The 22,096-nt window shown below is 35.3% G+C and overlaps 2 protein-coding genes across 3 annotated transcripts; both read left to right on the forward strand.

The window, feature by feature from the left end:
• Positions 1-963: 963 nt before the first annotated feature.
• LOC147868160 (uncharacterized) lies at positions 964-2,687 on the forward strand. 2 transcript variants are annotated; one of them, XM_087315991.1, is made up of 3 exons: positions 964-1,143; positions 1,177-2,020; positions 2,361-2,687. In XM_087315991.1, the coding sequence occupies exons 1-3, from the start codon at positions 987-989 to the stop codon at positions 2,575-2,577; spliced, it is 1,218 nt and encodes a 405-aa protein (XP_087172117.1). In that variant the 5' UTR covers positions 964-986; the 3' UTR covers positions 2,578-2,687. The 2 variants fall into 2 exon arrangements, with proteins under 2 accessions (XP_087172117.1, XP_087172114.1); XM_087315988.1 differs by having other exon boundaries at positions 964-2,020.
• A 2,701-nt stretch (positions 2,688-5,388) lies between these two features.
• Positions 5,389-8,832, forward strand: LOC147868161 (elongation factor 1-gamma 1-like). Its single transcript, XM_087315996.1, has 7 exons — positions 5,389-5,500; positions 6,350-6,499; positions 6,589-6,649; positions 7,010-7,062; positions 7,151-7,252; positions 7,535-8,045; positions 8,384-8,832. Exons 1-7 carry the CDS (start codon positions 5,492-5,494, stop codon positions 8,761-8,763), a joined length of 1,266 nt encoding a protein of 421 aa, XP_087172122.1. The 5' UTR covers positions 5,389-5,491; the 3' UTR covers positions 8,764-8,832.
• Positions 8,833-22,096: the final 13,264 nt, after the last annotated feature.

A 22,096-nucleotide genomic window follows, 5' to 3' on the forward strand; every position in this document is an offset into this window, starting at 1 on the left:
AAAATGTGTGTGTAAAAATGGAACGAACACCTAATAAGAAGAATATAGTTTGTTAGAATGAGTGTGAGTTGTGACCTAGGGTCACCGCCAGACAAGGCTCAAGCTCAGGGTTGGGATTGGGCCAGGGATTGGGCTCAGGTTTAGGCTTAGGCTCAAGGCCGAGATCGAGACTCCTTTCCAAACTAATTATTGGCTTCCTCTAGCTCCTGCTTACATATTTTTGTACACAACAGAAACCAGTTCACAAACCAGTTTAGCCTAAACCAGTTTAGGGTTTGGTTTGGTTTAGGTTTGCACAACCCCCGAACGGTTTAGGCTTAACCGGTTTGGCTCGAATAAGGCCAAACTAGTTAAGCCCAAACCAAATTGTTGCCGATCCCTAGTATTGAAGTTGAAAATGGTGTACTTACCATCTCTGAATCGTTCAACACAAACAATGGATGTGATATACATGTCAAATTAATCGAAATAATGATGAGCAATTAGAAGTAATATGTACTTATATCGTAAAGCAATTCCCAAATAAGAACCACAAGATGATTACATAGCCCAATTAAAGAAAGGTAAAGGAATAATTTTGCACATTCAAAAAAGAGAAAGGGAACCCTAACACATCAAACATCTCAAGGTTTCAATAATGGAACAATGCATTGGCATTTGAGAAATCCGCCATGACAGACATTGTACCCCATGTAGTTAGGACAAAGGGCCAAACCATATGTTCATTGCAAAATGGGAACCCCAAACCAGGCCGAATACATGTAAGGGGCAAAACATGTTCTCAACAAACTGGGAACCCCAAACTGGGCCGGATACATGTAAGGGCCAAAACATGTTCTCGAGAAACCGGGAACTCCAAAGCGGGCCGGATATACTGGGCAAGCCATGGTCTCCGGATAGAAACTCTGGGTCGAGTGGGTCCAAAACGGAGGGGCATGTGGTGCAAATATGCAAAACCAGAAGAATGCTAGAAGAGACACCACAACATGGCATTTCTGTTGAGGAGCCTTTGCTCACAGCGATGGAGGAGGTATGCACACTCAGAGTCTCTGCATATGATGACTGAGAAGAAGCTCGATGATCCTTCTTACTTTGGTCTCTTTGATCCACAAAGAGAACAAAACACGATGGCCCAACAAGGAGGTCACGATGTAGAAGAAGAAGAAAGAGGAGGAGGAGGAGGAGGAGGAGAAAGTATTAAATGCAAGGATACAAACATTCCGTGGCAAGTATGTATGGCCTTTCGTGATACATTCAAAGAATGGTCCCGAACTGTCCCGCCTGAGTTTATTTCTCGTCCACCTGCCTCTCCAAAGCTCTTCCATAGAAAAGGAGAACGTAAGACAACCCATCATGGCAAGGGTGACATTTCAAGTGATGATATTGACGACACTGATGATTCTGAGGACATTGATGATGATAGCGATGATGATGTCGAGGACATTGAAGATGATAATGATGATGATGTCGAGGACATTGAAGATGATGATAATGATGATGATGATGTTGGGGACATTGATGATGATGACAACTTGTCTAATGATGAAGATGAACAAGAAAATGTCTCCAGTGATGATGACGTTTTTTCTGATGGCCACCATGATGATCCCATAATTGCTCATAAAGATGATGGTCCAAATGATGAATATGTGGGAAGATCCATTGATGGCATGCCTGATAGAGATAATGAGAGCATGTTTGAGGACATGAACTGGGACAATCTTGAGGGCATTGATGACGAATATGACGATAGCCACACTTACTACATCACTGATTCTGGAAAAGTCAAGTACAAGCACCTTGAAATCCATGCACCAAAAGACGAGATTTATGAGAAGCTCAGTGAAGGTGGCCTTATTTCTCCCAAATTCAAGAAACCCTTGCCTGTACAGAAGTTGTTGAAGAAATCCGATGCTGAGATAGTCGGATGGTTTTACTATTGTAGCATTGAGCTATTGCAATTTTTCCGTATCTGTCACAATCTCAAAGAGGTCAAAGCTATCGTGGAGTATCACATCAGGTACACATATTTTCATACTTGGCAGTATTTTTTTACCGTTCTTGGGGGTCTTGTGGGATTGGAGCACCATCAGCTCTTCACTAATCACGTGCTTAAATAAGGGAATGGACGACAATATTAATTGATTTAAATTAAAATGGGCATTAATACAATCTTAGCAATGTAGATGCTCTTGGATTACTAGAGTAGCTATACTTTTCCATTTTCTTCACTATATATTGAAACCTAAGAACTTACATGTTATATTAGCTTGATTTTAGATGGTGTCTTATATATCTGGATCGTTTCAGATCACCAATAATGTAAACTTGGAATGATATGATCGAACATGTTGTGCCAGGTGGTCAGCGATCTGTACACTCGCAAAGAAGTACAACTGCAATGCGAGGGAAATAGTTAAAAAGTATGGAAGGGACTTAGAATGTGAAGACAAAAAGGGGAAAAAGGTGAGATTGATGTCTAGGCAGGAGATCAAACAAGTGACTAGAGGTGTAAATAAGAGAGTTCAGATGACTCATAGATTTCGGGCTCTTCGGATCTTGGCAGAAATGGATTAATATATATTATGTGCTTTATTCACTTTTCTCTGAACCACAGCAAACTATGGAAGGATTCCTTTTACATCTTTGGAAACTTTTGTATGTTTTGGATAATTGGGTATTGTCAATTTGTCTGTGTTGTACATATGCATGCCTGCGTATATTTTTTGTTTTACAAAGTATTGAAGAGTTTTATTTACTTCTCTAGATATCTTGGTCCCGGCAGGCATGTAAGTTTTAAATTAAAGTTGGTTACAATTTCATCACCCTACACTAGGCTTGTCCATGAGCCCTATTCATCTCGCCTGAAACATTTCTTCTATTTGTTCATTCTTGTTTATCTCATTATTAGCTGAAGATTGTGCTGGCATAATCCGATCCATGAATTTAGGTCACTGAGTATGGAAACATCACCTTTCTCTATGTGGTTTATAAAAACTTGCCACAAAGACGGATGTGGCTTCGGTATCAATTTATATCCATATATATACTTTATGTATCCACTTTCTTTATGGTAATTAGGTATACTGATTGCCCGATGTAGATAAGCCACGCCATTGTGACTCTGAAAGCCTGTTGAGTTTTGGTAAGCTGATTGTACAATGTATCAGAGTATATATCTGCTATACTACACATCTCCCATTTCTATGTTTTGCCCAACAATATAACATCTCCATTTGCAAATAGTGCATCCGAGCTTCCAAAGCATCTACAACTCCGACACGTAACATGCAAGGATCTTATTGTCATCCTACTAGCCGTTTATACCTGTGTTGATTGCCTTTTAGTTGATTCATATTTACTTTTATACTGTGTATACATGTGCTTTCTCTAGTCTTTGTTGTAGTGGAGTACATCCTCTCTTCTCGTTGTGGACTCTGGAGTATGATCCATCTACAATCAATAGATTGTGCATTTAAGATGATGCTCCATTTGAATGCAATGACGGCCTACGATACTTCTTTGATCTCCCAACCTCTGTTAAGGCTGTGCCAATTGCATTTTTTGCATAGTTTTGTTCATGCAAACTATTGTTGACTACATGGAGGATTTGTGTGAGCAGTTTTGTGTCATCTAATTCTGTAATCTCCTTTTAGTGTCCTTGTAATTTTTCAGCTCTTCTGACAAGTTGTCCCTTTTGCGCAGTGATGCCATTTGTCATAATTTCTTTTCCATGTTCAATGTCATTGCACTTTAGTGACAACATCACAATAATTTCTTTCTACATGACAACTAAATTTTATGGTAGGGTCAAAGAACTCTAAATACCACTAGCATGCAATATTGCTATATTGTTAGGTATCATGATGTCAATGGCACTTGGTTGTGGTGAGGATGCAACTTTTGGCTTGGTGTTGCAGATGCATTCTTTTGTGGTGGTCTTTGAGTGCTTTGTCAAAGATACCTTCAGAGAAGCATATACTTGTTGGATCCATGAATTCAAATGAAATAACAAATAATGAATAATTATTGTGTGGATAAGAGAGAGCATGTTTTTGCACTTGAGCACATCCAGGTTGGGGTGCTAGGTTGCAAGTCTCTAAGGCTTATCAACTTGGTAGTTCCAACACTAGGTCATGCAAAGTTTAGTGGGTTATACACAAAGTGGGAATAGATAGATGGATTTCATTACCCTCCTTAGAGGTAAAACATGAAAAAGTAAGCAAAGTGAAACATTTGTGTAGTCTATGTGGAGTTTGTACATGACTCTCAAAGTTTAAGATTTTTACTAATGAATGTTGTAATGGAGAGGTTATGAGAGAGAAGTTTGTGTAGGGATAACTTGGAACTTTGAATGGAAAAGGTTTGGAAAAGAAGTGTGAATGTGATCTAAGCCTTAAGGTGGAGGAACATTACACGAATTTTGAAATTATACATTGAAATATGACTTGTCAATTACACATGACAAAACCCAATCTAGTGTGAACAATGTAGGTTTTGTCACAAGAAGATGTTGACTCTCGTGCCATCCATTGAATAGAGAATCATATTAGGGCACCATGGTCCTCAAATGTTGTCTCGATTTTACAAGCACCCAACATCTCATATGTCACTCACACAACATATTGTATGTTTAATTAATTAACATAACTTGAATGTGCCAACCAACTATGTCATTGTTCATCAAATAATCGACTCTGCTAATAAAAAAAAGATTTACTCAGGAGAGAGGTGTAGGTTTGCAAGTACATCATGAGAAAATTTACATGTAAGAAAGGATACAGAAAACCCCTTGAGAATGATGGATTCAAACTCCATGTTATGCTTTTTGGGTGGAATAAATGAAGTCCAAGCGCAATGGAATACGTCCAAGGGCTTGGACGAAAAATAGAGTGTATAAAAATGAGCATAGAAAGAAAAAAAGATATATTGTTATCAATGGAAACCTTTATCAATGAAAGGTTTTGCCGAAGAGTCCAAGCTTGCTGCCATGGATGGTGAAAATTAACATTGCATTTGAAACATTGTCTACATGTCTGAAAAGAGCTCATGATATTTCTTAGGCTTCGTCCATTGCTTAACATTTGGAGGAGCTGCTTCTTCTGTTGGAGGGGTTCCGAAAACCGGGTTCAGAGCCTATGTAAATGAGTGGAGTGGAGGAGGTTTCCATCATGTTCTACCTACGGAAACGGTTCCCAGTGTGCAGAATGGCTCGGGACGTGAGGTTTCGAATCCATGATGGGATGAGACATACCATCCGAAGGCCGAAACCCGACGGACAAAGAAAATTTAGATGGTACTTGTCGGATGGACGGACGGACGGATGGACGGACAAGAAGCCCATGCGCATGCGCATTCACACATCACCCCCACCCCCCCTCATTTACTTCCTTACTTCTGTTTGCGTTACCCCGATCAAGGATTAGGGTTTCTCTTCTGCCCCTACTTCCTACGTCTTCATCTCTGTCACCCCCCGAGCAGCAGAATCGCCATGGCTATGGTAAGCTCCTCTCTCTCTCTCTCTCGTCGATGTTCTTTTCCTTCCTCATCTCTCTCATGCAGTAGCTTTAACAGATCCGTCATGGCTATGATAATCTCTCTCTTTCTCGGAAATGGTATCATTCATTCCTCCCATCCGTTCGTTTCTACTAACCTAATCATGCGCTTGAGATCCCTGAAATGGCAAGGAAAACCAGTGCTGTAGATTCTCGAGAATCCAATAAGCATTTCCCAAGACTAGATTAAGCATAGTCTTGGAAGGGGCAGATTAAGGAAATTTTGCAAATGTTACACCAAGAATTGACTTAGATTTGCAACCATAAATGATGGGTTTCCTAATATCTTACAATTGTTGTGTATGTTATAAAGACATCTGAAATCACACTAAACATGTCTTCAAATGAGACTAAATTAAGTATGCTTATTATAATTTAAATCAACCCTTACTTTTATTGCATAGATCTCAAAAATGCATAAGATGTGCATACATACAATAACTTTGTTATGAAGTCTATTATAATTTAAGGCAACCCTTACTTTTATTGCATAGATCTCAGAAATGCTTGTTCTAACCCGGGATATGCTTAAATGCAATCGTTTAATACATTCGTATATGGTCTATGCTTATTCTAGCATAAGATGTGCATACATGCAATAACTTTGTTATGAAGTCTATACGTAATCTAACTTTCGTATTAGACATGCTCAACTGTTCATCTATCGAACTGTGATGTCTATGTGATGAATAGAAGGATATATTTTATTTTTTTGATTTACCTAACTGTGACATAAATTGGTCATCTTCAATTATGGGGATACTTGTCTAAAGAAGAAAAGGATTTTGTTGCAGATTATGCACATGTATGGAAACAACAAGAATGGATTCAAAGCTCTAATCGTGGCTGATTACGTTGGAGTGGCAGTGGATGTCATCAAGAACTTCGAGTTTGGTGTGTCCAATAGAACACCTGAATTCCTGAAGATGAATCCGTTTGGAAAGGTTTACTAGAAAAGTTTTTGGTCAATTTTTTTGCTGCTCTAGAATTCATTGCTGACATTTCTCGATTTCCTTTTCTGGACTGCATTTAGGTTCCCACTTTGGAAACGCCTGATGGTCCTCTCTTTGAAAGCAATGCGATTGCACGCTATGGTATATCATTCTTTAAAACATTTTGCGGTTGTTCCTTCTTAAGTATAAATATCTCTTTCTCATTGTACATTATGTAATGCACTTTGATGTTCCTTTCAAGGAATATTCTTAAATATTTCTTGCAGTTTTTTTTTAAGTATACGGGAACTTTTGTTTCTTGTACCTTTTATAAATGCAATCTGCAGCCCCTTTTAATGCGTATATAGTTTCCTCTTCTTTGGTCAACATTTTTCAACTTGTTTTGTATTGTTTTTTGAGTATAAAGGCCTCCCTATTATTTTGAATGAAATTTTCAGTTTCTTTTCTTTTAAATCTTAAGGTCTTATTCTATTGCTCTACTGGGATGCTAAATTTTGACAGTTGCCAGGCTGGATAAGGAGAAGTCCCTCCTTGGAAACAGTCCATATGAATTGGTAAAACACTTCTTTGTTTCCTCCTCCAATATGCACTTATGCTTACAGAAAACACACTGATGCCATTTTATTTTGTTGTATTATATAGGCTCTCATTGAACAGTGGATTGATGTTGCCACCACTGAGATCGATGTCAATCTGGGCAGATGGTTATATCCCTTGCTTGGGTATGGGCGATACGATACTGAGGTTTGTCATCTGTACATTTTACATTTCGATGTGATGTAACCAAGGGGCTGACTTAAAGCACTTGGGGAAATAAATAAAAAACTTGAGGTATTTGGGTGTTAGTTCCTATAATCAGCAAACTGTGTATGATTTTGTCTTCAGTATGTTTTTATTTTGATAAACCCTAAACCCAGGGGCATTCAGGGAAATAAATAAAAAACTTGAGGTATTTGGGTGTTAGTTCCTATAATCAGCAAACTGTGTATGATTTTGTCTTCAGTATGTTTTTATTTTGATATTCAGGTGATAAAATCAGCTCTGGCAGATTTGAAGAAGACATTAGGTGTAATAAATTCTTACCTTGCATCAAACACATATTTTGTTGGAGATTCGATAACGCTTGCAGATATCATCGTAGCCTGTAACTTATTTGTAGGTTTTAAGTATGCTTTTACAAAGGAATTCCTGGCAGAGTTTCCGCATGTTGAGAGGTTCTTTAGGACTATAGAGAATCAACCTTTTGTGAAAAAGTATTTTGGAGACTTGCCAACTGTTGAGAAGGTTCCGACCCCTCCGAAGAAGCAAGCAGTCGAAGCACCAAAGACCAACGAAAACAAGTCAAAAGACGTCACTGTGAAACCAAAAGAATCTCCAAAGGAAGAATCACCTGTTGATGATGAAGAGGAAGAGAAACCGAAGCCTAAGCCAAAGAATCCTCTTGACCTTCTACCTCCGAGCACTATGATCTTGGATGAGTGGAAGCGGTTATATTCTAACACAAAGGCAAAAGACTTCAGAGAGGTAGCAATTGCAGGTATTATATTATTCGATTAGTGTATTTTCTATTGTTCAAAAACTATCTTTGTAGGTAGATTGTTTTCTGTTTGTTGATAGACATTCTCTCTTTCAGTATGCGGACTTGAAAACCAAGAGCAAAGATAAAATGTGAAAAAAGAAAAAGGATAACAAATCAAATATTAAAAGCTATTGAACTTAACAATGTATAGATGTTTCAGTTCGTTGAAAGAGTGCCGATGTATGTGGATGGATTTGAAAAGCAAGAGTAATTTTTTATTTGTTAATATTTTCCTGAGCAAATTATGAAACCAAAAACAAGACTAAGAAACAATCATATGCTTTTTTTGTATTCAGGATTTTGGAAGATGTTTGATCCTGAAGGATACTCCCTTTGGTTTTGTGATTACAAGTATAATGACGAGAACACGGTTACTTATGTGACGATGAACAAGGTGAGTGGGTTTCTACAACGCATGGATTTGGTAAGGAAGTATGCGTTTGCAAAAATATGCATTTTCGGTGATTCGGCTCCATTCAAAATCAAAGGGGTGTGGCTCTTCCGTGGTCAAGAGATTCCGAAGATGGTTCTTGAAGAATGCTATGATGCTGAGCTATATGAATGGACAAAAGTTGATATCACAGACGAGGCCCAGAAAGAGCGAGTTAATGCATATTTTGAGGAGCCCGATGAGTATGATGGTGAGAAACTTCTAGAGGCGAAATGTTTCAAGTGAAAAGGCCAAGTTGGGTTATATCTGTGGGCAGTGGTTGAATAAATGGCATATATTGTTTTTTTGTCACTTTCTCACGCGTTTCACCCAAGATGAGAAGCAAATTTGTTGTATTTGTGGTGCCTTTTGTCGTATTTCAAACTTCGTAAATCTGTATATATGGAAATATGATATGATATATGATTAAAGTTAGTGGGAAATTGATTTATTTGACTCATATGATCCTCGACATCTGTTTGTTGACACTCATTTCTTTAGTTTTGGATGGATTGTGAGTGAGCTCTTCTTGTTTTAAAATGCTATGTTTGATTTCATCGCTAGTACTCAAATTTTAGGATTTGACATGCAACCTCTAGTATCATGGGATCTGTACTTTTTAAAACAGAATGATTTTGTTGGCATGACATTGTAAAATTTTGGGTTATTGCCCAGCATGTATGTAAGATGGTTTTATGAATCTGCATGATTATAGAAAATCTTATGTTTCTCATAGCTTGTTGTAAAGAAGTGTAATGTGCACTGAAATCCCACGTAACATTGTTGAAAAATGATACACGTCATCATGAAAACAAAGATCGAAGCATATGCGCCCATGTGATTTTTATATGTATGTCATGACATATTCATCGATCAACATTATGCTGTTACCAATCATCACTTTCTTTTATTTCGCTAAAGCTTCTAGGCATTTGTACCATGTAGTATGTTTTAAATTTATCTTCTTGGGTGTACTGATGACTACAGACATCGTTGAAATCTGTTGGTTTTGATTGTATTAATTGAAACCATTCTTGTCCAAATCTTTTTGGTGGTACCTCAGGAAAAAAATAACTTTGCAACTTAAAATATATCAAGAGTGATTCTTATAGTGATTACATAATACACTAATAAAACTTCCTATGCATCTTTGATATAAATGAATCTGTGGACACTTGGCATGTCATAGGTTTGTATATTAAAAAAGAGTCAGGAATCCATTCTCCATAAATGTATTCCCAAGGAATGCCAAATGGAGAGTTCCAATAATTGATTTGATATGTTCCTTAATGACAGTAATTTTGAGGTGATTGGATAATCAATTAGGTGATTATTAATTAAGTATGAACTCCCAAATGAAGGGCTATCATAGTTTGTGATCTATTTGGAATAACTTATACAAAAGCTTCCCTATTTCCCCTTTAAAAATTAACTATTTAACATGTTAGGCTCTTTGCACACATGAATAAAATGATTGTTACAACTTATAATGAGTCAATATTCAAGTAAGCTATTGTAACTACTTATATTATCAATAACAAATGAGCCATTAGTAAATAAAATGCTTGGTCGATATGAACAAACAAATCATGAGAATTGTCATTATTAATTAATATTATTCAGAAACCTACATTATATGTTAATATCAATTATGAGATATATCACACTTAATTTTGGATAGACACTTTACAATTACTTCTCTACGGACGATTAAGGTATCCCCTTGATTTACGTTGACGGGCCAACTTTTTTCCATTCAAAGGCTCTATTCTGTAGTGCTATGCCTTAGTGGCTTTAGTGACATGTGAGGTGGTGATAGATTCTGGTGCTTTGGACATACCATTCCTTAGTGGCTTTAGTGACATGTGAATTGGTGATAGGTTCTCATGATGTGGAGGAATTTTGTGAACTCATTGGAGGATTATTCTCCATCGGCATCAACTCTTAAGACATTGGGTCTTTTGCCTAGTCTCTTTTTCACCAAGCTCTAATATACTACGAAAATGTGCAAACACTTCACCCTTTCCATGCATATAGGATAGCCCTACATGTACGAAGGTAATATACTACCGACCTACAACCACCTAGCCCCAAGAAAACCTCAATTATGGTGTGGCAGGGGGAGGTCTGAAAGGGTTGCTTGTCACACTCTGACAGATCACCCAGACCTCTTACCTCTCGGTTAACTGTCCTAACACTGTTCCAACTCAACGTTTTACTTAGCATGTTAGCCAAAAGAAAGAACGAACAATCAATCGTCAAAGAATGGGAAGATGCTCCTTGAGGCACCTTTTTTACTCCTTAATTTTGGTCCCTACCTACTAACTACAACTACTACTTAATACACATTATGGCTTTTTGGCCGCGCTTACACCTGGCCTTGTCAAACTGCCAATAGGCGGCGACATTACCTTCCAATCCCGGCATTTTCTTCATATGCACTCTACGCTTCTGGTTTCGTTTGACTACCACGACTCCCTTGATCACTCCTCCTGATTGCATGGTCCACAACATTTGTTTGTAGAGATCATAGTATGAAGCATACGCAGCATTCGTGCATTCGCATTCGCTAACATTCTTATCATTCGAACATGAAAAACACCCTATAAGTATGGTAAATATCATATTTTTGCATTCATTATTTACATACTATACGGTGATTTTGTTTTAGGGTAAGAAAGTTAAGGTAAAATGTGTTAAAAAAAACTCAAGAATGTTTTGATATCATACGCATTCGTTTTCAAACGTATGAACTCACACCCTATAAGTATGGTAAATATCATACTTTTGCATTCATTATTTTCATATTATACGGTAATTTGTTGTTTAGGGTAAGAAAGTTAAGGTAAAATGTGTTTAAAAAAAACTCAAGAATGTTTTAATAACATACGCATTAGTTTTCAAACGTATGAACTCATACCTGAATGTTTGGGCTAACGAACACGAATATTACGTACCTTAGGTAGAGATGGCCTATCCACTTGTGCCACACATTTCAAAGTCCGACATGACCTTTCGCCCTTTGCCAAATATAGTGGATTTGACCTAGTTGTCGTTGAGGATGGACATTTTTCCCTTCTCTTTGTCAAATATAGGCTACCAATCGACCCTTGTCTTCTAAGGGCTTCCATTCTTTTAGAGCTACCTGTTGACCTTTGTGGTCATATAGGAAATAATCTTGATTCTTGAATGGGGCTTACATTCCTCGCTCTACTATTTGTTTGAAGAACATTTGAGTTAAGTGGGGATGTGCAAGATGTTCTTGATGATCTTTTGATGCCTTTTATTTTTTATGAATTGCACATATTTGACTAGTCATATGTTTGGATGCCTTTGAGCCATCGAATGACATATTGTCACGCTCGCTTGTAGTTGCCAACGTGGAGTTTTGCTTTATGATTAATTGCAAACAATCATTTATTGGAATTTGGATTCATTCTTGGAGTTGGTATAGTTTGTGAGTTGCAATTTCCCATTGATAACATCACGTTTCTTTTTCCTGTAATTTGTCTTTAAGTGGCTTAGCCTTTTGTAGTACGAACACTCGATTCGGTGAATGTTTCCATGACTTTGGAACCTCTCCAAGTTTTCCTTTTCCACTTTCTTGACAGATTAGAAGATCCCCACATTGTGGATGCTAATTCAGCCCTTCGTTATTAATTGGTTTAAGGGAATTGAGATTGCGACATTATAGTCCTGACTCAAATATCTTTGGCATGATAGTGGACATCTTTGTAGGGTTTTGGGTGGCGTTATGAGCTCTTCGTATCACTTTAAAATCTGGTTTTCAATGGCATTTTATTGTTCATGAACTACTACAACTCAATTACATGCAAAAATCTGGTTTTCAATGGCATTTTATTGTTCATGAACTACTACAACTCAATTACATGCAAAATCCTGGTGTGTCAATTGAATCATGAAAATTTTGGACTCAAAATTCGACCTCGTAAGACATGTTATATTATTGCTATGTTTTTGGGCAAAAATGTTTTTGTCAACCAATAAAGAGACATGCTAATGCTAACTTGCTTCCTATGTTTTTAATTTATTGGTCTTGAAAGCTTTTTACTCATTGTAAATGATATTATAAGAGTTCATTTTCTTCAACCTCTTTGACGTACATGTGGATACATGATATAATTACAATAATATATTATTGGTATTGCTAAAGTAGGGGGAACAATAAATTTTGTTCATTTTAAAAAATGTCACCAGTTTTGTAGTTGTAACCAATATGTATAAACATCATACCTGATTTTAGCGAGCTCTCCTAGTGTTCATAAAGTGACCACAACATACTAGAATTTTAATTTACTACATGTAGCTTTTATTTGCCCTGGTTTTCATGAGCTCCACTTGTCTCCATAAAGTGACTACAACCTATTGGAATTTTAACTGGCTATATATAACTATTATATGTTATGTATGAATTTCACTTGAGTAATCCCTTCACACCAAAATATTTACAGCTTGTATGTATTCATAGTTGTACCAATTTAACACTGGGCTTGCTATTTACTACTTTTTTAAAGCTTTACACCCTGTAGACATTTTATCTCTATGTCACTACCAACCTTCAAATAGATATAGCTAAAACATAGAGGCCTCCTTTGTAGTGGAACAAATAATCTTACAATATACTCATAAGAACCCTAAATACTTAGCTTTCTAATTGGTTATAAACATAAATTATTAATGTAAGGTGATACTTTTAGAAACACTCAAGGTACCATCAATGGTAACCCGAGGGCTACTATTGATAGTTTCAATATAATTTACAACATAGTTATAGAATACTCAGCATAGAATATATGTAGAATATGTATGCTAAGTATTCTACCTTTTTCAAAAAAAAATACTTAGGATATATATTCTACCAACAAAATATGTTAAAAATGTATAATATGTTTGTAGAATACGTTAAATATGCATACTACGTGTAGAATATGTTAAATATCTATGATATGTGTAGAATACATTAAATATGTATAATACGTTAAATACTTTGAATATGTGTAAAATCCATTAAATTCTTCTTAAAATTCTAAGTTTAAAAACAATTTAATTTCAAATTTTGTTAAACTTTTTGCTTAAGTTAAATGCTTCAAATACACGTAGAATACTTCAGAGTATTCCAAACATAAAATACACCTCTTTAACAACTATGATTCACAACTTCCCATTTGCCCCGTATGATATACAATATGTTCGGCCCACTTTAATGTAATTTGGAAATTATGGTCATATCATGTTGGTTGCATCGATACATATCATATCAAGTCGCTTCTCAGTTATTCAATTGATAATATATGCTATGAAGTGTGTCTCTTTCTATCGAAAGGTGTGACTGTCTAAGAGACAAGTATACAACACGAGACATTTTATTTCATCTCTCTTTTCTCTAACGCTTCTAATAGACAACATCTAGAAAAGTACATCTCGAGCAGTTCATGGAGGTTAAAAAGTGGAGTAATCACTGACTTTGAACCTTAATTCATTTCTTTGAAGTTCATTGAAAAAACAAAGAGAAAAAAAATCTTATAATTTGTAACAAAAGGAAATAAATAAATAAACGAATATAGAATCCAAAGAATACACATCCAACACAAGCTACATTGCACGTTGTCACCATGTCACATTTAATTCGCTACTATATGATAGTCACATGTTGAGGGGGTTTTGGTGGTGAGACGTACAAAAGTTATTGTGAAGTGCTCCACATACTACCTACCCATTTGACGGGTAGAAAGAAGTTAACAAGTTGATTAGTCCTAATTTCTAAATATAATATAGTTTATCTTGATATGTTTAAAAATAATGGAGGCCTTATTTGTCAATCCATGATCTATATCCAATCTATTCAAATGAAAAGAGTTTGCAGGGGTTAACCTTAGTGGTATGTTTTTTGACCTCTTGTGATGATTAAGGTGTTCTTTTGCAAAGAAATTTATATCAACATCAAGGAAAGGTTCAATTTAACAAACACCAATACTACCAACTCATACTAGAGATGATACTCTAGGAGAGTTCAATCAAGCTGTAAATGAAATAAAATGTGCTACGTTTTGATGCAATTCATTTTATGCAAAACTTAAATATAAATAGAATGTGGCATGTGTAATAACTTTAAATGAATATGCCTCATGATGCCCAAGGCATTTGTGTGCCCACTCCACAAGTATATAATTTGTTTAGAAATATAGAAGCAACATCCATCAAGGAATGAATAAACCTACTCAACCATTGGAAGCTTCAAAATGATGTAATAATTCAAGGAGGTCAAATTGTTCACTGAATATTGACCATAAGTTATAATGTAGTTCACTATTACCTAGAACTTGATTCTCATCAAGAACTTTTACATTGAGTGAGAACTTCAATTGTATATGCCAATTAAATAGAATAGAACATAAACTTCTATAATAATATTGTTGGAATTCGTATAGAAGAGTCATGTGCATTATGAAACTACAAAGCTTCTAATGGTTGATGGAAAACAAATCATTCATCATAGTGCGCTTTTGGTATGTGTTTTGGTAACCTTACTGATCGCTACTTCTTATTCATGCGTTCTTCTTGATAATTGCTTCGATGTTCATGTGCAATAACATACTAGTGTCTATTATTTGATTGACAAGAAGGGCGAGAGTGAGTGTCAATCACCATTAAGTTACTAAAATGTACGTTAACTACTACAACAAACTCTAATCTTAATTTATAACTTAATCACTTAAACAAGATTAATTCGACACTTGACTCATCACATGAGACTTCACTACAATCCAAACTATAGCTAAGATAGTGGCAAGGCAAGAAATCACCAATATGGTTTAACTTCTATTAGTCTAAGCTTACAAGATTTAAAAGGTTATAATGATTACAATGGCTAGTACATTTATAACTTATAATTAACAAATTATTAAGGAATACAATGGATTCTTTATCATCCATGAGAAGACCAAATTTGACCTATGGGACCAAATAAACATATGTGCTCAACCTTTTTGGTGGGGATTTTAGTATGACACTTAAATCATCATGCCAATCTAACAAGTCATCATCCTTCTCACAAATTAACTTCTACGTTGAACATGCGAGAAATAAGTTATATTCATCCTCCACTAGGTTTTCATTGCATATCTTTAATATGTTCATGCAAGAGCAATGATTCAATTGGTCTACTTGTTCATACAATTATGCTTCACATTCTCTATACTCTAATAACATTCTCTATACCTTCAAACATCAAGCCTTCCAAATATACCAATTGCCTTCTCTATACTTACGAATTGCCATATTTGAGGTTTATCAGTTTCTATTTGTGAATTCAAAGTTATCAATGTTTTCTGCATCAAACCATGTCTCATAGCAATAGCATCTACAACCTTCTCATGTTCATATACCATTGGTTTATCTTGTACCTCCGCCAATAATGCCGCTCCCCATGTATACACTACTCGAGGGTATACTGGTATTAATAGTGTTATGATTCGTTTCCATATTTCCATCGCAAAACTACAACTCCACAAACAATGCTTAACAGTCTCTACTAGATCCGTAGAGAAAGGGCACATCTTGTCTACATTCCCTTTTCGCCACCCATTAATTGGTATTGGCTCTTCTTTCTCCCTACCATTCTTTAATATTCATACAATGTTACGGTTGTTAAATTTTTATCTTTTGCATCCTTCATCGGTCCAAGCATTAAATGAGAAACTAATCATCCATCTACAAGTGCACTGACATATTGATGCCCTACCTAGAGAATGACATCCTTTAATTGTTCCCAATTTGTTTTCACATCTTTATTACAAAAAGGTTAATGACATAACTCAACCTCATCTGAATATATATTAACTTTTTTATAACAAGGTTAGATAATGTACCTTTTTTTCCATTTGTACTCTAATGCATTGGTAAATGTGTAAGTTTTGTGTTGTAATGTGGTAAGCCCCATAACTTATCACTTATTATGAAATATTTCTTCTTTTGGTTTCATTGGCTTGTCTTCTTTGTTGTTGCTCCGGTAGAACGTAATATTCGTGTTCGTGCAAACATTCAAACGATTGAAAACGAACACGTTTGAAAAGGGAAAAATATCTACTCGTTTTTATGTCTTTTTCTTCATTCATCGTCATTACAAATTCAGCTCACCATAATGGTAAGTAGTCATGTTATTGTTGGCTACGTTTTGGGTTCGATTCCCAATTTTCTCATCTCTCTCTCATTAGTACCATGTCAAAATTTTATGTTAATAGTATAGTACTTTGTATTTTGTATTTTTTCATTATTAGAACTAAGCACAACCTAGTGGTAAGTTGCTGTCGTCTTGGGTTCAACTCCCAACTTTCTCATATCCTCTTGTTAGTGTCATGGAAATTTTTTATGTTAGTGTCATGTTCCTTTTTCTTTCTTTCTTTGTTATTAGAAATTAGCTCACCCTAATGGTAAGTTGTTATGCTACTATTGCCTATGTCATGTTTTCTTCATATTCTCAAATATATGTTTTATGAGTTTTTGAACGTTTGATTATAATTTATAATAACATATTTTGATTCAATCTCTATAGTTCATACTAATTTTTTTGTAAAGTTCTAAAGTGAGGATGATAGAGATGTCTTGATTCTTAAAAAGTGTCCCAAAGTATGCATGTGATACAATGCAAATATTGCAACGATACTTATGTTGGTAGTTCACAATGGATTAGAGTCCACTTATTGGGATTGAGAGTGAATCAATACATATACAATATAGACCATAGTCAATCCAATCCAACTTTGAAATGATTTACCATACACGTTTGATTGAATCATTCTCGAATGTGAATGCACGTATGGTTCATTCTATGGTTGCTCCTTTGGGCTCCAATCTCCTTTCGCAAGGAAATTCATATATTTCATGTAGACCTTGTCACTATCTAAATAGTAGCTCTTTTCGTATCATCAAAAATTGTGCTAACAATGGCTTAACATGATTCTCCTTCTTTCCTATTCCAACTAACTCTATTTAATAGCAACAATTTGCTTCGTTTTTGTCTTTTATGTAACTCTTTGGCATCTAATGCATCCTTTGATGTGAGTTTGGGTGCACAACACTCATTGACATTTTCTTTCAATGTCTTCTCTCCATTTCATCATGATTGCATTTAAGATTGTTATTTTCGCGCTTAAGTTCAAGATTGTTATTTTCTTAAGTTCATGAGAGAGAGAGAGAGGCGTAAAGTTTAGCTCGAGAGAATTGTAAAATGAGGAAGAACCCCAACAAAAGGTTATAGTTTCACCTTTAACAAAATAAAATAAAATTTAACAAAATAAAATTTATGGCCCTTTAACGATTGGCTAGGTAAAGGGTTTATAAATGTTACCTTTATACCCCAATGCAATGTTATGCATTGTGTGTGTGTGTGTGTGTGTGTGTGTGTGTGTGTGTGTGTGATTGTTGCTCTACTTCTACAAGGAGTCTTTAGTGTATACTCGGACCATAGTGTTGACAAAGAGATGTCAAATGGATACTAAACAATGATGTAGAGTGGGGGAAGTTGCAAAGGATTTGTTTTCGAGATTTGTCCAATTTAGAAGAATTGTACCATGGGCGTGCCATGTTTTACAATTTGCAAAATCTGTGTTTGTCCTAATGGTTGAGGTAATGAAAATTACACCATTGAGTTTTGAGGATTATTACACCACCAAGGGGAAACTAAGGATTTTATGCATGTTTGTAGAAGAACATGCAATATTGAGGGAGCGCTTTATCCAATGTCCTCAAATAATCAAGGTTCACACATGGTAGCGCTACTTCAACACTCAAGCTTCCAACCTTATTCAAATGTCATGAAAATGATTGAGAGCATCACTGTCAACATATAGTTCAAGACTCATGATATTCATTGATCTTGTTTTTAATGATATGATACATTGTGAGGGTGTTCCTAACATATTATGGGCTTTGCTTTCTCAATAATATGTAAACTCATCTCGAAATAGAGTTACGTAGTGAAGTTTTATAATGTGAAAGAAATGTAAATATCCATAGATTGTTTGTAGATCCTAGTGTTGGAAGCTGAAAGAATGATTTTCAAGTACAATTGAGGTACATTTTATAAAATACCCTCATTCCTAATATATATTGAAGTGCTAGTATTGAACTTGCTTAAATGCATTGGATATTCAGAAGGTATGAAGTCCACTGGTTATGATGTTATTCAATTTCACTAAAAGAGTCTACAAGTATTCTCCTAAACTTAGCATCTTTATATTACTATCTTTATTTCTACACTACATAAAAGAAGTTTGCCTTGTTATACAAATCACCTGGTGCAAATGAAGAAAATGCCATGATTGCTGAGCAACAATAAAACTTCAGTCAAGTAGTAAATATTGAAAGCATCAATAGTGGGGTACGGCAATTCATGTGATGAAATCATAATATCAACATGTAAAACTTTATATCCACATCATCAAACAAGTAAAAAAAGGTTTTGAAACGGACAAACAAGTTCAACTCACGCCAACAAAATATGAGCACGATTGTATAAAAAGTCTTGTGGAAGATATCTAATAATACTTAGTTGGATTTATTACCCAATGTGCACATGCATAACAAGTAGCCTTTTATTCGTACTTCAAATAAATATGTCGCCTATGTATCAATATTGGTATATTTACACAACAATTTTAAACACCTCTATTAACAAAACAAAATTTTGAAGCTCTCATAAAAACTTCATATATATATATATATATATATATAGTATTTTGAAACATTTGATTCAAGACTATACATGTGTCGAACATTTTTGTTTATTCCCAAACTTTGTTAATTTGATATGAAGTTTTACCAACTTCATATGAAAACATCCTTTCATTAGTAGACATTTGAATAAATAAATACTCATTTATGTCTACATGATGTTTTATCTGTTTCCCCTTATGTAGAATGCACGTGCTACTAGATAGCTTTCAAGAGCTACTGCTGACATGTGTGTACGCATATGTTGTAAGTTGTGACATGTGGCTAAAAATCCATGTGCATATCTATTATGGTTATCTAATATTAGTCAATACTTACAATTTTTCTTATAAGTATGCATTCATTCTACTTTCAAAGTCATTGTCTGGTGACCTAGCAAATACATGTACCCATTCTATGCCATCACAATAGGATCGTCATAATAAAAAAAACTACATAACAGTTACTTGTATAAGTCTGCAACAATTCATGAATAATCAACTAATTAAAGAGAGCCATAAATTTACTCAAAATCAAATTTAGCGATTTTGTAATTTCAATAATCAATCTTCTCAAGTAAACCCATTCCGATCACAATCACAATCGAATCACACTTGCACTTAAAAAATCACAATCTTATTCTTATCGCAGTGGTCATAAACTTTGAATCTCAAGCTTGTTGCAAAGTATGTTTAGATTCTATAATTTTGTTAAGTATGACCACCTCATTCTAGGTGGCAATTTGAAACTCCATTTCAATGTAGAATTAGATATTGAAGAAAATGAATTTGATGACAAGAAGATACGGTTAAAGAGGAAAAGGCTAGATGTGGTACACTATTGCAAAAATAAACTATATTCATAAAGTAAAATTCTCAATGGCATCTTCCTAGGGTAACTTTTTACACTGCAAGGGTATCGTTAGAGGTAACCCTCCATCGTCTATCCCTGAAACAGTCAACTAATTGTCTTGGATTCAGTATGGAAATGCTCAATGCAAGAGAGAATTGTTAGTGTAACCTAATAATAAAATTGAATATGATTTAGATAAAGTCAACTTTTGCATGTAGCTTGAGCACCAAACTTTGAATCTCTCTGGGCATGGACCTATCGATGAATCAACGAAGTCTCAAGTCAATAGTTCCAAGGAAACCACACTGTCACCAATAACATGATTGCAAGAGTTTAATTATAAGGAACAAGGTGTGTATTTGGATAACATAGTACTATATTCAAAGCTTTAATCATTAAGGCATCACAATATTATATTCAAAATAGAAGTATTACAACCTTGAAGGGCCTTCTCGATGATATATGTAGCACCAATTGTAGAAGCCACAATTTGCTCAATTTTAGTGAATACAAATCCTTCAGACCTTTCTAATATTACCAAATCCCATGAACCCAGATGGTTGTTCCCCCCTCCCGTTAGATGAAAGAGGGGTGTGAATGACATGAGATAATAGAGAACAAAAATGTGGGCTATTGAATGTAGGTGATGTGTAAGATAAATAAGTGATGTCACCCATATGGAAGTAGGCAAGGACTACCTGATAAAGTCTAATTAGGAACATGTACATTACCCTAAACATGTTCTTGAATAGGAAAGAAATTAAACTTTGTGTAAGACTTTAACACAACATGATGCCCTCATCTTTCAAACCACCTCACATATAGTTATCTTTCCTTTTGTGCTAGTTTTCTCAACAAATCACAAATGGAGGCTTTCTATTCTCTATTTGAAAGGAGTTGTAATTTGTGTCTGTGGTTGCCTCCTACTTTTGCAATTTTTTTAACATTCATATTCATCAATGCCCAAATACCTCAAATTTGATTATTGAGGCCTTTCACCCCAACACAAGAATTAATATGCCATTGTCCTAATACTACAACATTGCCATATTTAGTGGTTGACTAGGAAGACTTCTCCAACACATGGTTTGGATGGGGACCCTGGTTGTCAACATACAACAAGTGTGAAAATATCATGATGACCAATGGAGTCGTGCGAAACTATTAATTGCCATGCTTAATAATCCTCAATGCAAGAGGGGAAAGAACTACTTGATAGATATTTTAAATATGAATCAAGAAAATTACTATTGTAACTTGATTACAAAACCAAATTTATGATTTGATGCAAGACTTGATACCGATTGGAAGTTAATATGTATGTTTATTGGGTGGGGGGTGGAGCCAAGAACAACTCCACCCCCCTCCCAAGGGGAGTTTTGCGTGAGGAAGAGAGAAACAATGACACAGAAACGAGAGGGAAAAATTCTATATTTCATTACATGCCCCATAGAGGGTTTATATAATGTGACTGTTACATTCTTGTACACATGCAAATAATTGTGCATGTATTCATACACATATTTATCCTCACTCACACTCGTATACATTACACATATACCACAACCCTTTTATCGTGTTTGACCCTTACTTTGCCTTGTACACTCCTATGAGTAAGAATGTATGCAGGGCTTGTATGACTAAACAACATGAATCTTCATGGGCATTGTAGATTGTAGTCCAAGACTCACTACTCATCTTTTGTGTGAAGAGGTTGACTAAATACATAATGTCCTTCTTGAAATTCAACAATTAAAGGAGGCTTGAAATCTTCTAGATCTTGGTGACAATGATGTTGCAATAATATAGCAATAATGAGCTAAAGTTTGAAAATTTTGATGTGGGCCTTTCAAGTTGATAGTATAGTCTCCTAGGGAAGACTTTTTAAATTATCATACACATTTCTAGAGCATTCAAATAAATTCCACTATCTATTTAGAACAATCAAGGACTTACGAAACCTTTACCTATATACTTCCTCAAAACAAAATCTCGA

This window comes from Azolla caroliniana, unplaced genomic scaffold (assembly GCF_043228905.1).
Source record: "Azolla caroliniana isolate FFs.n. ecotype wild unplaced genomic scaffold, voAzoCaro1.0.p SCAF_1, whole genome shotgun sequence".
In the NCBI taxonomy this organism is placed as follows: Eukaryota; Viridiplantae; Streptophyta; class Polypodiopsida; order Salviniales; family Salviniaceae; genus Azolla; species Azolla caroliniana.